Source organism: Sardina pilchardus, chromosome 7 (genome assembly GCF_963854185.1).
Source record: "Sardina pilchardus chromosome 7, fSarPil1.1, whole genome shotgun sequence".
In the NCBI taxonomy this organism is placed as follows: Eukaryota; Metazoa; Chordata; class Actinopteri; order Clupeiformes; family Clupeidae; genus Sardina; species Sardina pilchardus.
The window spans coordinates 31,642,838-31,654,912 of NC_085000.1; the positions used below are offsets into that span (position 1 = coordinate 31,642,838).

At 48.1% G+C, this 12,075-nt stretch overlaps 2 protein-coding genes across 3 annotated transcripts in view; both read left to right on the plus strand.

Moving 5' to 3' along the window:
• The window catches only part of prickle3 (prickle homolog 3), a 55,014-nt gene extending 51,613 nt beyond the window's left edge, over positions 1 to 3,401 (plus strand). For both annotated transcript variants that reach the window (XM_062541811.1, XM_062541812.1), the window contains exons 10-11: positions 11 to 388; positions 1,257 to 3,401. In XM_062541811.1, the coding sequence (XP_062397795.1) occupies positions 11 to 388; positions 1,257 to 1,798 (920 nt within the window). In that variant the 3' untranslated portion in view covers positions 1,799 to 3,401. The remainder of the gene's footprint in view (positions 1 to 10; positions 389 to 1,256) is intronic.
• A 2,579-nt stretch (positions 3,402 to 5,980) lies between these two features.
• Positions 5,981 to 11,390, plus strand: LOC134087953 (uncharacterized). The gene is made up of 2 exons (XM_062541813.1): positions 5,981 to 6,170; positions 8,482 to 11,390. Exon 2 carries the CDS (start codon positions 8,575 to 8,577, stop codon positions 10,558 to 10,560), a length of 1,986 nt encoding a protein of 661 aa, XP_062397797.1. The 5' UTR covers positions 5,981 to 6,170; positions 8,482 to 8,574; the 3' UTR covers positions 10,561 to 11,390.
• The last annotated feature ends 685 nt before the right edge of the window (positions 11,391 to 12,075 follow it).

The window sequence follows — 12,075 nt, forward strand, 5'->3', positions numbered from 1 at the left end:
TCCTCTTCAGCGTACCCCCCTCCACGGTACCCCTCTCCAGCATTGGTGGACACCCTGAGCGCCTCTGAGCCCCTCCCAACTCCTCCTCCTGCCCTTCTCCTAAACGGGCCTTCTGATTCGCCAGCCCTGACCCCAGCCACACCTCCTATGCCAGAGCCACGCCCCTCCGCACCTGTGCCCCAATCAGGGCGCAGCGGTGCACGGGTGAGCTTCCGGGAGCCAATCAGCTGCAGTTATTCCGTGGAGATGGAAGAGGATGAGGAAGAGGAGGAGGTGAGAGGAGAGGGAGAGGAGGATGAGGAGGAGAGGGAGGAAGAGGAGGCCATGGGAGGGTTTGGCAGGAGGCTCCGTTTCCAAAAGGGAATCCCACCTCACATGGACCTGCTGGGTGAGTGGCCCCCTTTAACCCATCTGATTCAACTTGTCTGTCTGTTGTTCTCTCTGTCTCTCTTACTCTCTTTATCTGTATGTCTCTCTTTCTCTTTCTCAATCTCTCTATCTGTCTGTCTTCCTTTCTCTTTCTCAATCTCTCTATCTGTCTGTCTGTATCTTGCTCTCTCTCTTGCTCTCTGTCTGTCTGTCTCTCTCCCTTTCTCTCTCTGTCTGTCTCTCATTCTCTCTGAGACATACCATCCCAACTTCCTGTTCTCTCTTTCACTCCACATGTATCTCATCTTAGTCACTCTCTTTCACTCCACATGTATCTGAACTTAGTCACTCTGTTTGTCACTCCACATGTATCTGGTGTTAGTCATCTGTTTGTCATTCTCTGTTACTATCATTCTCACTCATCAGCACTGGCTTGCTGTTTCCCTCCTTCTTTTCACTTTCTGTCTCTCTCCATCCCTGTCTTCCCCTTGCCTATATCTCTCTCAATTCAATACGGTTCAGTTAAGTATTATCATCACCAAAGAATAAAATATAACCTGTAATAGTAATATTACTTATTACTTAATAATAAGTTATAAAGTAATGAGATACATGACGGGAAAACCTCTCCATCCCTCACTTCTCTGTCTTTCTCCATCTCTCTCCATCTTCCATCCCTCTCTTCTCTCTATCTTTCTCCATCTCTCCATCTTCCTTCCCTCTCTTCTCTCTATCTTTCTCCATCTCTCTCCATCTTCCATCCTTCTCTTCTCTCTATCTTTCTCCATCTCTCTCCATCTTCCTTCCCTCTCTTCTCTCTATCTTTCTCCATCTCTCTCTATCTTCCTCACTCTGTGGTTGACCCTGTGCCTCCTCTTCCTCCCCAGACGGCTCGTACCACCGCAGCATCCGCAGGGGCGCCCATAACCGCGGGCACGTGCCATCCGACTCCCCCCTCCACCTGGGCACCGAGCGACGCTTCCGACGCTCCCGCTCCGACCGGCCACGACTGGAGACGCTGGAGTGGCGCGGGGGCGAACGGCTCCACGCCGCCGCGTCGGGGTCAGAGGTCAGCGGGGCGATGGCCGGCGCCTCATTGGAGAGCCCCGACCGGCCGGGCAACCCCCTCACCCTCCAGGCCGCCCACTTCCGGCACGAGGACTCCTGCTCCACCTGCTCCTCGTCCTCCGATTCCGAGGAGGAGGGCTACTTCCTGGGTCAGCCCATCCCACTTCCCCCTCAGCTGCGCCGCCCCGGACCAGGGGAGGGCGGCCAGGGAGGAGGAGGCGAGGAAGAGGAGGAGGGAGCGGAGGAGGAGGAGGGAGAAGCGAGGGAGTGGGGAGGGCTGAGGGGGAGCCTGAGGAGGAGGACGAGGAGGACACAGAGCTTTAGCGCGAAAGACAAAGACAAGAACTGCATCCTCTCCTGAGCTGGGCAGCTGCTGGCGCTAGCGCTTTCTAGAAGCTTCTACCTCCAGATGCACACATGAACACAAACAAACTCTAAAGTCTCCAGTCCACCGTGCAAGTCAGAATAAAATAGTCATTTGTCTTCCTGCTTTCAAATGGTTTGGCATTGAGACAGTGAGATTTTTTTTGTTACAAATCTAAAGAGAACTCTCAGAGTTAACAGAGGAGAGATACTACTGCAGTCACTGTTGGGCGTTGACTGAACTTGAAGAATGGACACACATATATGATATATATATACGTACACAAGGCTGTCCATGCACTTCATCATAAAGGGACACACATGGAACAGATAGTGACTCTCTTGAGCATCACCTCATGCTGTATATTAAACACACACCTTCAGTGCTTCCACAGAAGTCCACGCTTGTCAAGGCACTTTTTTTTGCACACACAGGATGGAGGGCTTGTGTTACCACGGGCGATGGGAGAGGTTGTTTGTCATGTGAGAACGCTGTCTTGAGAATAAGGAACAAACTACTTTTTTCTTTTTTTTTCCTCGTCTGAAGAGCTTCCGTAACAAAAACACTCGTTCTAAAACACCACATTTTGGACAAGCCATAGAATCGAACACTAACAGTATCTCAAGGTTTAACTATTCTTATTCTTATTCTTATTCCTTGTATGACAAGAACAGGTAAATGTAGCAGCCAGTAGGTATTGCCCGGAGGTGAACACCTGAGAGAAGATCTTCAGTAGGACCTTACTTTAGCATCTGTCTACTGCGCAGCCTGATTCACACTCAGCTGATTCTCCCCGCGGGGACTCCACTAAAGCACTTTCTGATCATACAAACCATCTTCCACTCATGTTACAAACTATAACTCCAAGCAATTCAGAACTCCAGACAATGAACAACTCCAGACAAGTCCTCATAGAGTCTTGGGGCAGATGAAGTGAGCAGCAGTACTTATTAGGTGATGGTGCCATCTCTTCACCCTGTTTTAAGTTGCTTCATGTCTTTCAGAGCTAGCTTATAATAAAGAGAACTCAATGAGGACCAAACAATAGAAACAGGCCACACTTTCGGCTGGGAATGCCCACGCTGACCGATCTGAGAGCATTTCCCAACACCCAAAGCTCTATGGTCAATATCTGCCATGTTTCTACGATCAAGAGCTCCATCTGTTCCTGTCCTCATGTTCACTCCTGCAGCCAGTAACCTTCAAGCACAGAGAACCCAAGAGGGCCCTGACCATGGCACCACTCAGCGTGTGTGTGTGTGTGTGTGTGTGTGTGTGTGTGTGTGTGTGTGTGTGTGTGTGTGTGTGTGTGTGTGTGTGTGTGTGTGTGTGTGTGTGTGAAGGACTGACGTCCCTGACCATGACACCACTCAGCGTGTGTGTGTGTGTGTGTGTGTGTGTGTGTGTGTGTGTGTGTGTGTGTGTGTGTGTGTGAAGGACTGACGTCCCTGACCATGACACCACTCAGCGTGTGTGTGTGTGGCGCGTGGGCAGAGTGTGTGGCAACCCAGCCCAGCCCAAGTGCATTATACTACTGAGGCAAGGCTCAGGAGACGGCGGGGTGTGTGTGTGTGTGTGTGTGTGTGTGTGTGTGTGTGTGTGTGTGTGTGTGTGTGTGTGTGTGTGTAATGGGGTGGGGTTGGGGGGGGCTTAGTCCAGGAATGCAGCCCACAGCCTTCTCAAACTCCCCGGCTGGTGCTCATGTACCAGCGCCAGAGGCAGCGTCCAGCTGTGGCATCAGCCCAGCACAGAGCGTGAAAATCACCCATGACGCTTTTATGAGCAGTTGTTTTTTAGTGTGTGTGTGTGTGTTTCCCTTTTATAGTCTTCCAGAGAGAGAGAGAGAGAGAGATTGTGTGTGTGTGTGTGTGTGTGTGTCTGTGTTAGTGAGCGAAAAATGTCATGGTGAAAATATGAACTTCATCGTTTTCCGTGTGTGTGCGCATAGCTGAGCTGTGAGTGTCCAGGGGACGACTCCTGGCTCTCAAGCATATTTTTATATAATCTCTCGGGTGCTCTTTGGGCTCTGCTTTTATACGCTTTCTATGTGGTCATATTTGTGTTTAGAATTCACGAGAGGATTTTTTAGTAAATCAAACTTTGTTTTCCAGACATTGTGAGCAAAAAATGAAAATGTTTATTTCATGTGTGTGACATCTGAAGCCTGAGGAAATAAACGACTTGAACACAAACCATTGTGAGTGAGCTTAATTCATGTGGGTCTTGTTAGAGGACCGCAGAAGAGGAAGTCCTTTACCGCAGAACGGAACAGTGTTATTTTGCTCCATAGAGATGTCAACATACAGGCAAAGCCATCAGTTATAGTAGATGAACATACACACACACACACACACACACACACACACACACACACAAACTCACACTAACACACAGCACTATGAAATATACTCCCTTCAGTTTTTAGGAATTTCATGGAGCTAGATCATGTTTATTTGTGCATGTTTAGTCAGGCTAAGAAGTGATATGGAAACATAGTGTTTCTTATTGCTGACATTCCTCTTGGAAATAAGAAGGCCTTAGATCACCATAGACCCCAGACCTCTCTATAAAACAGAGAAATACTGTAAAAAGGCCCTTAGATCTCCATAGACCCCCAGACCTCCCTACAAAACAGAGAAATACTGTTAAAAGGCCCTTAGATCTCCATAGAGCCCCAGACCTCCCTACAAAACAGAGAAATACTGTTAAAAGGCCCTTAGATCTCCATAGACCCCCAGACCTCCCTACAAAACAGAGAAATACTGTTAAAAGGCCCTTAGATCTCCACAGCAATGTCCTTTTAAAGTCCCCCCACTCGGTGGGCACATTGCGATGCATTTTGGGCACTTATCGAGCATCTATTTCGGGCAAAACTTCACAACAGGCATCGGAAGGCTTTATAACACCAATTTTGTTCCAGCAGTGAGGTCACAAGACATGATTGGCATGATGGATTCACAACATACCACATGATTGGCACAATGTATTCACATGTCAACTTTTGATAGTGGAAGGGGCGGAATATGCAGATGACTGCCATGTTTTGCGATAGGAACATTTCTATGGGAGATTCTTGAAGTGCTGTGTCTCCTAATTTGAAAGTCTCTGCCCATAGGCCCCCAGACCTCCTTAGAATGATGCTGTAAAGAGGCTTTTTATGTCTAAATTGGTGCTCCTTGCTCAAACAGATTGATTGAATTTCCCCTTGGGAATCAATAAAGTATCTATCTATCTATCTATCTATCTATCTAAATAGGTCCAATTGTCAGACACTTATAATCATATGACCTACTGATCTACTGAATGGGATGTTGGATGCTTACAAATCCATAAGAACATCAAGAGCTTGTGATCCTTGAAACAAGTGCACAGTATTGAAATATAATTTCCCCCTTACACCGGGGCAAATTATTTTCCCAGTTCGTCATGGTGCATGGCCACTGAAGTTAAATATACATTTCCTAACGCCATCACTAGGGGGCAGTGTTGATGATGAATCTTTTATAAATGTATATTTCTATCCATTGTCCATACTGCAAAGTGCAATGACAGTAAGCATCATATTAACTGTCTAACTCTTGTGTAAGGTGGTCATTTCAAAGAGGAATGCAGGGGAATTGTGTGATTATGCTATGCATTTTAATAAAGGTTTAAAAACCCATTCATGCATGCCTGCATGGTCCTAAGGTTAGAGGTCAAATAACTTCTTGTGTCAGCGACGTGGCATGCATAGAAAACACACACTTCTTTGTTATATACCACATGTAGTACTGTTGCAATCAATGTGCCTTATAACAAGACATCTGATTTTCCTCTGTCTTATAGTATAAAGTATAGTCTAAATACCACATAAAACTTTAAATCAGATTGAATTTTATAACAGTATGTTACACCTGACTGTCAATATTCAATATTCAATCACTATTTTCAGGGCGACTGGTGCTTATGGGAATGACTTTTCTTGCGAGATTGCAAATGTCATACATGTAGCCAGAACAAAAGCCACCCCTATGAGAACAGGGCTGGACCTTCACACAGCAAGGTGAGAAAACAGGTCACATGACATTGGCATCTCCTTACTTCCTGGTGCAGTTCCTTACTTCCTGGGAGCGCCTCATTGGTCAGATGGTTGAAAAAGGCGGGAGCAGCACTTCAACGGAGCAGACAGAACAGGTTTGGGCAGTCGACTAGCTCCTCAACTCCCAAGACACACTCTCTCACACAGACACTCCACACATGCTGCATATTATGGTGGTTCCCTGTGCTTGTGTCTCTTCGGTGTTTCCCAGGATAGGGGACGACTGACCGAGCCTCAGTCTTCTCTCTGAAAAACACTACAAAGAAAGACATCACAAAGAATCTCTCTCAGGTAAGTTTGTTACTTTCTTCTTGGCTGTTTGAACTGGCTGAGTGTGAGGGAGTGAGTAATCTTGTGTGTGATTGCGTCTGTGTGCGAGGACAACTAACCAACGCCTCTGAACAAACAAACAAAAAAAAACTGTGGGCTGTGAGAATGTGGGCTCAATGCCTCTAACCAACAGAAACTAAAAGAAAATGTGGCTTTAATGCCTCTAAACCAACAAGGAAAGTGAAAGAGAGTGCATGGCCTGGCTGGCCTCTCATTTCTGTTTGCCTGGTGGCTTTGGTGGTGTGAGTCTTCAAGCCTCAGCCTGTAATTATGTTGTGATAGCATTACAATACCTCCAGGCTCCTGCCGGGACTTGACGGATTCGATTGGGAGGGTTCTGCCTATAGCAAAACAGACATGTCTCTTTAGGGTTGCAGCTGCCCACCTTCAGGCTCACGGTTGTGATTAGCATTTTTCACTCCATGTACCCTAGTCAAATATGTGAGTGTTTCTACATCTTACTGAGAAAGAGAGAGACAGAGAGAGAGTTTATGTTTTTCTCTTATGGTCTTATGTTCTTGTATGTTATGTTGTATGTAACAATAGCTTTAGCAACACTGTTCACATACATGCTAATAAAAACAACTTTGAATTTGAATTTTAGAGAGAGAGGCAGAGATAGAGACACATAGTCAGACAGACAGACACACACACACACACACACACACACACACAAAGTCAGATAGACACAAAGTCTTAGTAAGTGATTAGAGTTATGAAAATGAATAAGAGAACAGATGAAAGTAAATATCTTGAAGGCAAAGAAAAACTCTTTTCCCAGGTCACCTCTTCTCGCACAGAGAATGACAAATATGTAGAGAATGTCTGACCATGACCGCCTGTGAGATGGATAGTTGGATTTCTGACACACACACACACACACACACACACATATAACACTACTACTCACAGAGTAGAGGCAAATACAGAAAAAATAGGTAATTCGTGACAAAGAGGCACCTGGTTTGAAAGTTGAAAGACAGCAGTTCAGCTGTCGGTTGAAATCTTTCATCTGATGTCACCTATCAGTTTTACACAGAGAGCGAGAAACGGGAACAGAAACAGAAACTATGGAGATAAGACTCTTCCGATCATTGCTTTTTTTAGTCAATCATTTATTTAGTTGTGTGTGTGTTGTATAGTTTATTCAAAGAATTATTGATTTGTATGATTTAATTTATTCCAAATGGATGTGGTTACTGGGTGTCATATTGCTCATATCAATGTATTAGGCACATTGGTTTCCCAATGCAGACACATCTCAGACAGCCTACCTGGGCTTGTATCCCGTTCCTGTGTTCCTGTGCATTATCACACTCGTCATACACACACACAAACACACACACATTGTGAAATGTTTTTGAGATGCATAGTAGAAGTGAATGAGCTCTTCACCAGATAGCAGAACAGCGTGTGCGGTCATGCTTGCTAGGATGTTGTTTGGGCTGTGGTCACACACACACACACTCTCACACACACACTCACACACACACACACACACACACACACACACACCACACACCACACACACCACACACACACACACACACACACACACACACACACACACTCTCTCACACACACACACACACACACACACACACACACACACACACACACACACACCACACACCACACACCACACACCACACACCACACACACACACACACACACACACACACACACACACACACACACAGAGAAAAGGGGAGTATGGTGGTAAACAAGCACATATAGTCATCACAATGAGATAGCATCTTCTGAGACGCACAAAGGCAACTGAAAGCCCTATTTAGACCCTCAGGGCCACTATTAGTCCCAGACAGGTGTTGTGTGTGTGTGTGTGTGGGTTGTATTTCTGTTTGTTTGTTGTCAGTCAGCCGTGTGCCGGTAGAGTGTATGTCAACTGATATTTTTAGTTAATGGGCATCTTGAACATCTCTATGTTCTCCAGCTGGCCCACATGCTTCACAGTATAGAGACCGGGGTAAATACACTCAGAAAAAGTTAGGGATATCTGGCTTTTGGGTGAAATGTTTCAGTAGCCAACAGAAAGTTCTGAAAAATTGAACTGTTGGACATTTAGAGAAGGTCACATTAAGTTCACCTGTATGTTACAAATATCCCTGACTTTGTGAGTAGTGTATGTGAGAAGGCACCAAGGAAGCTAGGGTATTTTAGCACAAAAAAAAAAACAGGTTTCAGCAGAAGTACTTCTGGCTTGGGAGTTGTTCTCATTGCTGACTGTCTGTGTCTGTTTTTGTGTAACAGGGCCTGGTTGTCCATTCACGGATGTTGAGATGACCTTATACTGACTGGGGTCCTAGCTTTTCAGTCCTACCTCCATTACCATTACATTCAGACATGTCCTTGGACGCCGTGGGGCAGTCTCCGAGGAGGGTGGCGAAGCCTCCTCCACCTCCCGTGCCACCGAAGCGCTACCAGGCCAAGGACATCCCCGTCTCCCTGCCCGTCTCCCTGCCCGTCTCCCTGCCCGTCTCCCTGCCCATCTCCCTGCCCGTCTCCCCGCCTGTCTCCCTGCCCGTCTCCCCGCCTGTCTCCCTGCCCGTCTCCCTGGCCGTCTCCTCGTCCGTCTCCTCGCCCGCTTCCTCGCTTGTCTCTTCGGTTGTCTCTTCCTCGTCACCAGATGCGCGTAAGCAGAGCGCAGTGGAACGCTTAGCCGCCGACAAGACTAAATATGCCAGGAGGCAACCAGGACCCATCGCCAAGGCTCCGCCAATCAAACCTTTGGCTGCGGTGCGCAAACAACTGGTCCCGACCCCTTCCCACAGCTCTGGCCAATCCCAACCCAGTCCGCAGAAGCCCATGCGGAAGGTGGCACACACCCCTGCGACTCACTCTGGGGGACCCCAGCTGGACATGCAGCGCCTGTCAATCCTGATCAATGGGATGGATGAGCTTCCCTCACTCCCAGACCCAGCCCCAGCCCCAGCCCCGGCCCCTCAGACGGCTGCTCAGCCCACGCGGAAGGTGGTACCCACCCCTGGGTCTCACTCTGGGGGGCCCGTGCTGGACCTGCAGCACCTGACCGACCTGATCAGTGACGTGGGTGAGCCCCCCTCACCACCAGCCTCTCAGAGGGCTGCTGCCTCATCCTCCTCACAGAGCAGCGACGGCGGTGATGGTGATGGAGATGAGAACTGCGCCGCTTCTACCCTGTCTGCAGGGGCCTCTTCTACCCTATCTCCACAACTGTCCCTCGACATGTCTGACACCTCTACCCCCTCAGAGCTGCATTCCCCTGCCTCCTCCTCTCTCAGCGACCCGCTGAAGTTGGCACCAGATGCTGCCGGGGCTGGGCAGGGGGCTCCCGCCGTGTCTGTGCGGAGGATGGATGTCAAGCCGCAGGTGGCACAGGTGAGGAAAGGCATGCGGGTGCCCCTGCAGAGCCGCATGCCTGGGCAGATGCAGATGCAGATGCAGATGCAAATGCAGATGCAAAGGCAGATGCAGATGCAGATGCAGATGCAAAGGCAGAGGCAGATGCAGATGCCAATGCAGAGGCCGATGGCACCCCATGCACAGTCACAGTCACAGGCACAGCTCATGTACTACCTGAAGGCTCAGATGGCCTCCAAAAATGCCTCCTTACATCCCAAAAATGCCCCCTTGGTGCCCCCAGCTAGACTACCCCTGAGTGCCCCTCAAGCAGTGGCGGGGGTCGCAGCTGGACCCACCAACCCCAGTCAGCCGTGGCCAACCCCCCAGCTAAACTCCAACGGCAGCCCCCCACCCATGTCTCCCACTGTCCCCATCCCTCCACAGCCAGGGTCCGGGTCAGCCACCTCTCAAAGCTCCTCTACAGGCCCTCCTGCTCCCACCCAGCGCACTGTGCCCCCTACTGGTGATAAACCTGATGTGCAGCCCAAGCGCATTGCCCCCGTCCCACCGCTGCCCTCCCCCCTGAGTCCGTTCCTGCAGGCCAACTCTCCCGTGCCGTCGCCCTGCCCATCCCTCACGCGTCTCTCCTCCACCAGCTCCCGCAAGCGGCCCTCGCTCACGCGCTCCAAGTCGGACGTGAGCGATCGTTTCTCGCGCGCCGACGCCGACCTGGAGCGCTTCTTCAACTACTGCGGCCTGGACCCGGCCGACCTGGACGAGCTGACGCAGGCCGGCTCGGACATCGCCTCCGTGTCCCGGCTCCGCAGCGCCAGCGCGCCCGCCTCCGAGTGCTCCCAGGCCCAAGACAACGAGGGCGGCGGAGACGACAACGACGACGACAAGCGCACCCCCTACAACATCTCGGTCATCGAGAGGAACGCCAGGGTGATCAAGTGGCTGTACGGAATGCGCCAAGTGAGGGATACTGCCCGAGTCGCCAACATCTAGCTAACGAGACCGTCTACCCAGAGGAGTGGCCATGTTCACAGTTAGCCACCATAAACTTCAGCTTCTGTTTTGGACTTTGGTCTTTTTGGCCGAGCGCCTACAAAATTTATTGTCCTTTAGTCTGATAGGCCAGTGGCCATCTTTATGCTGCTGTCTCAAGCTCAAGACCTCGTCTGTGAAAATACTTGTAAGATTACATCAAAGGTTTTTATTTTTCACTATTTCTCTTTATACCTCCACCTGGGACCAGACCTCAGCCCTTCTCAAGCATTGCTGTATGTATGGAGCAGTTAATGTGTAAAAACAGGAGATCCACCAGTTATTTATTGTAGAGGCGTAGATCAGTGGATAACAGATATGTTGTTGGAGTGGGGAGATCAACAGGACAGTGAATTGCCTTATGTCTTGTGACGCTACAGCTAAAATAGATAGAGTCTGGGTACATTAGTGAAACAAAAATGTAAAAAGAAAACACTACAAGTAGGACTAATTAAATAATCAGTTCAGATGCAGTGAATATTGGTGTACGTATGTTTGTAATTGTCTATAGGCCTGTGGTTTATAAATCCAAATGAGTTTGTTGACCCACCTATGCTACTCTTCTGCTCATTGTTTTAACGTGGGATTTTGGGATGTCATTGTTGGACACGTGTGATGTAGGCCTATGAGTGTGGTCCCAAAATTTGTGCAGTCCTTCAGACTGGCTATGAGAATTCATGCAGTCTGTAACTACAGTAAGTGTTGCATGCTTGTGAAATGGATATCAGGGCCAAACCGAAATTAAAACTTGGCACCTTGAAATAAAGACTTGAATAAAGACCTTAATATAAGACTTTGCTTTTCTTTTTCTCATAGTGCTTCTGTTCCCAGCAAAGGCTTGTCGCAGTTCGATGTTGATAAAAACACAGCATACACTTGTCTGTTGAAGACATTTGCTCCTATTGTAGTGCTACATTTTTATGACCGATTACCTTATTTATCACCGTTTAATGAGATGCCGGTGAACAAAGTGCACAAATCAATTTTGAAGGTGAGAGTTAAACTGAAGTCATCTTATGAGCAAGCCGCTAGATCAAGTGATCAAGTGTGTGTGTGTGTGTGTGTGTGTGTGTGTGTCTCAGTCATAGTATACAAGCACTATGCTGTATGCTCACAGGTCAAGTCAAGATAAGAGATCAAAGGATTTCAAGATCACAGTGCAAGTCTGGCTGTTCCGCTTGGCTAGCTGTAAACAATATACCTTTATGAAGAGCAATTCGGGAAGGGTGCAACAGAGCACCATTATCCCATATCCCTAATGTGATGCTGTTGTTTCAGCACAAGATTGATTACTACACTGACCGGATACGTCAGTGGGACACCTACTCGGAAGACTTTTGTAAGCTATGCAAATCAAAAAAAGGGATTTGAATACCTGAGTTCATTATTAAAAGATTACATCTAGCTTTTGTAGAATATACCAAGGACATGCAAATGATCTCAATATACTGTAGCTGCTAGAGAGCTCATTTATAT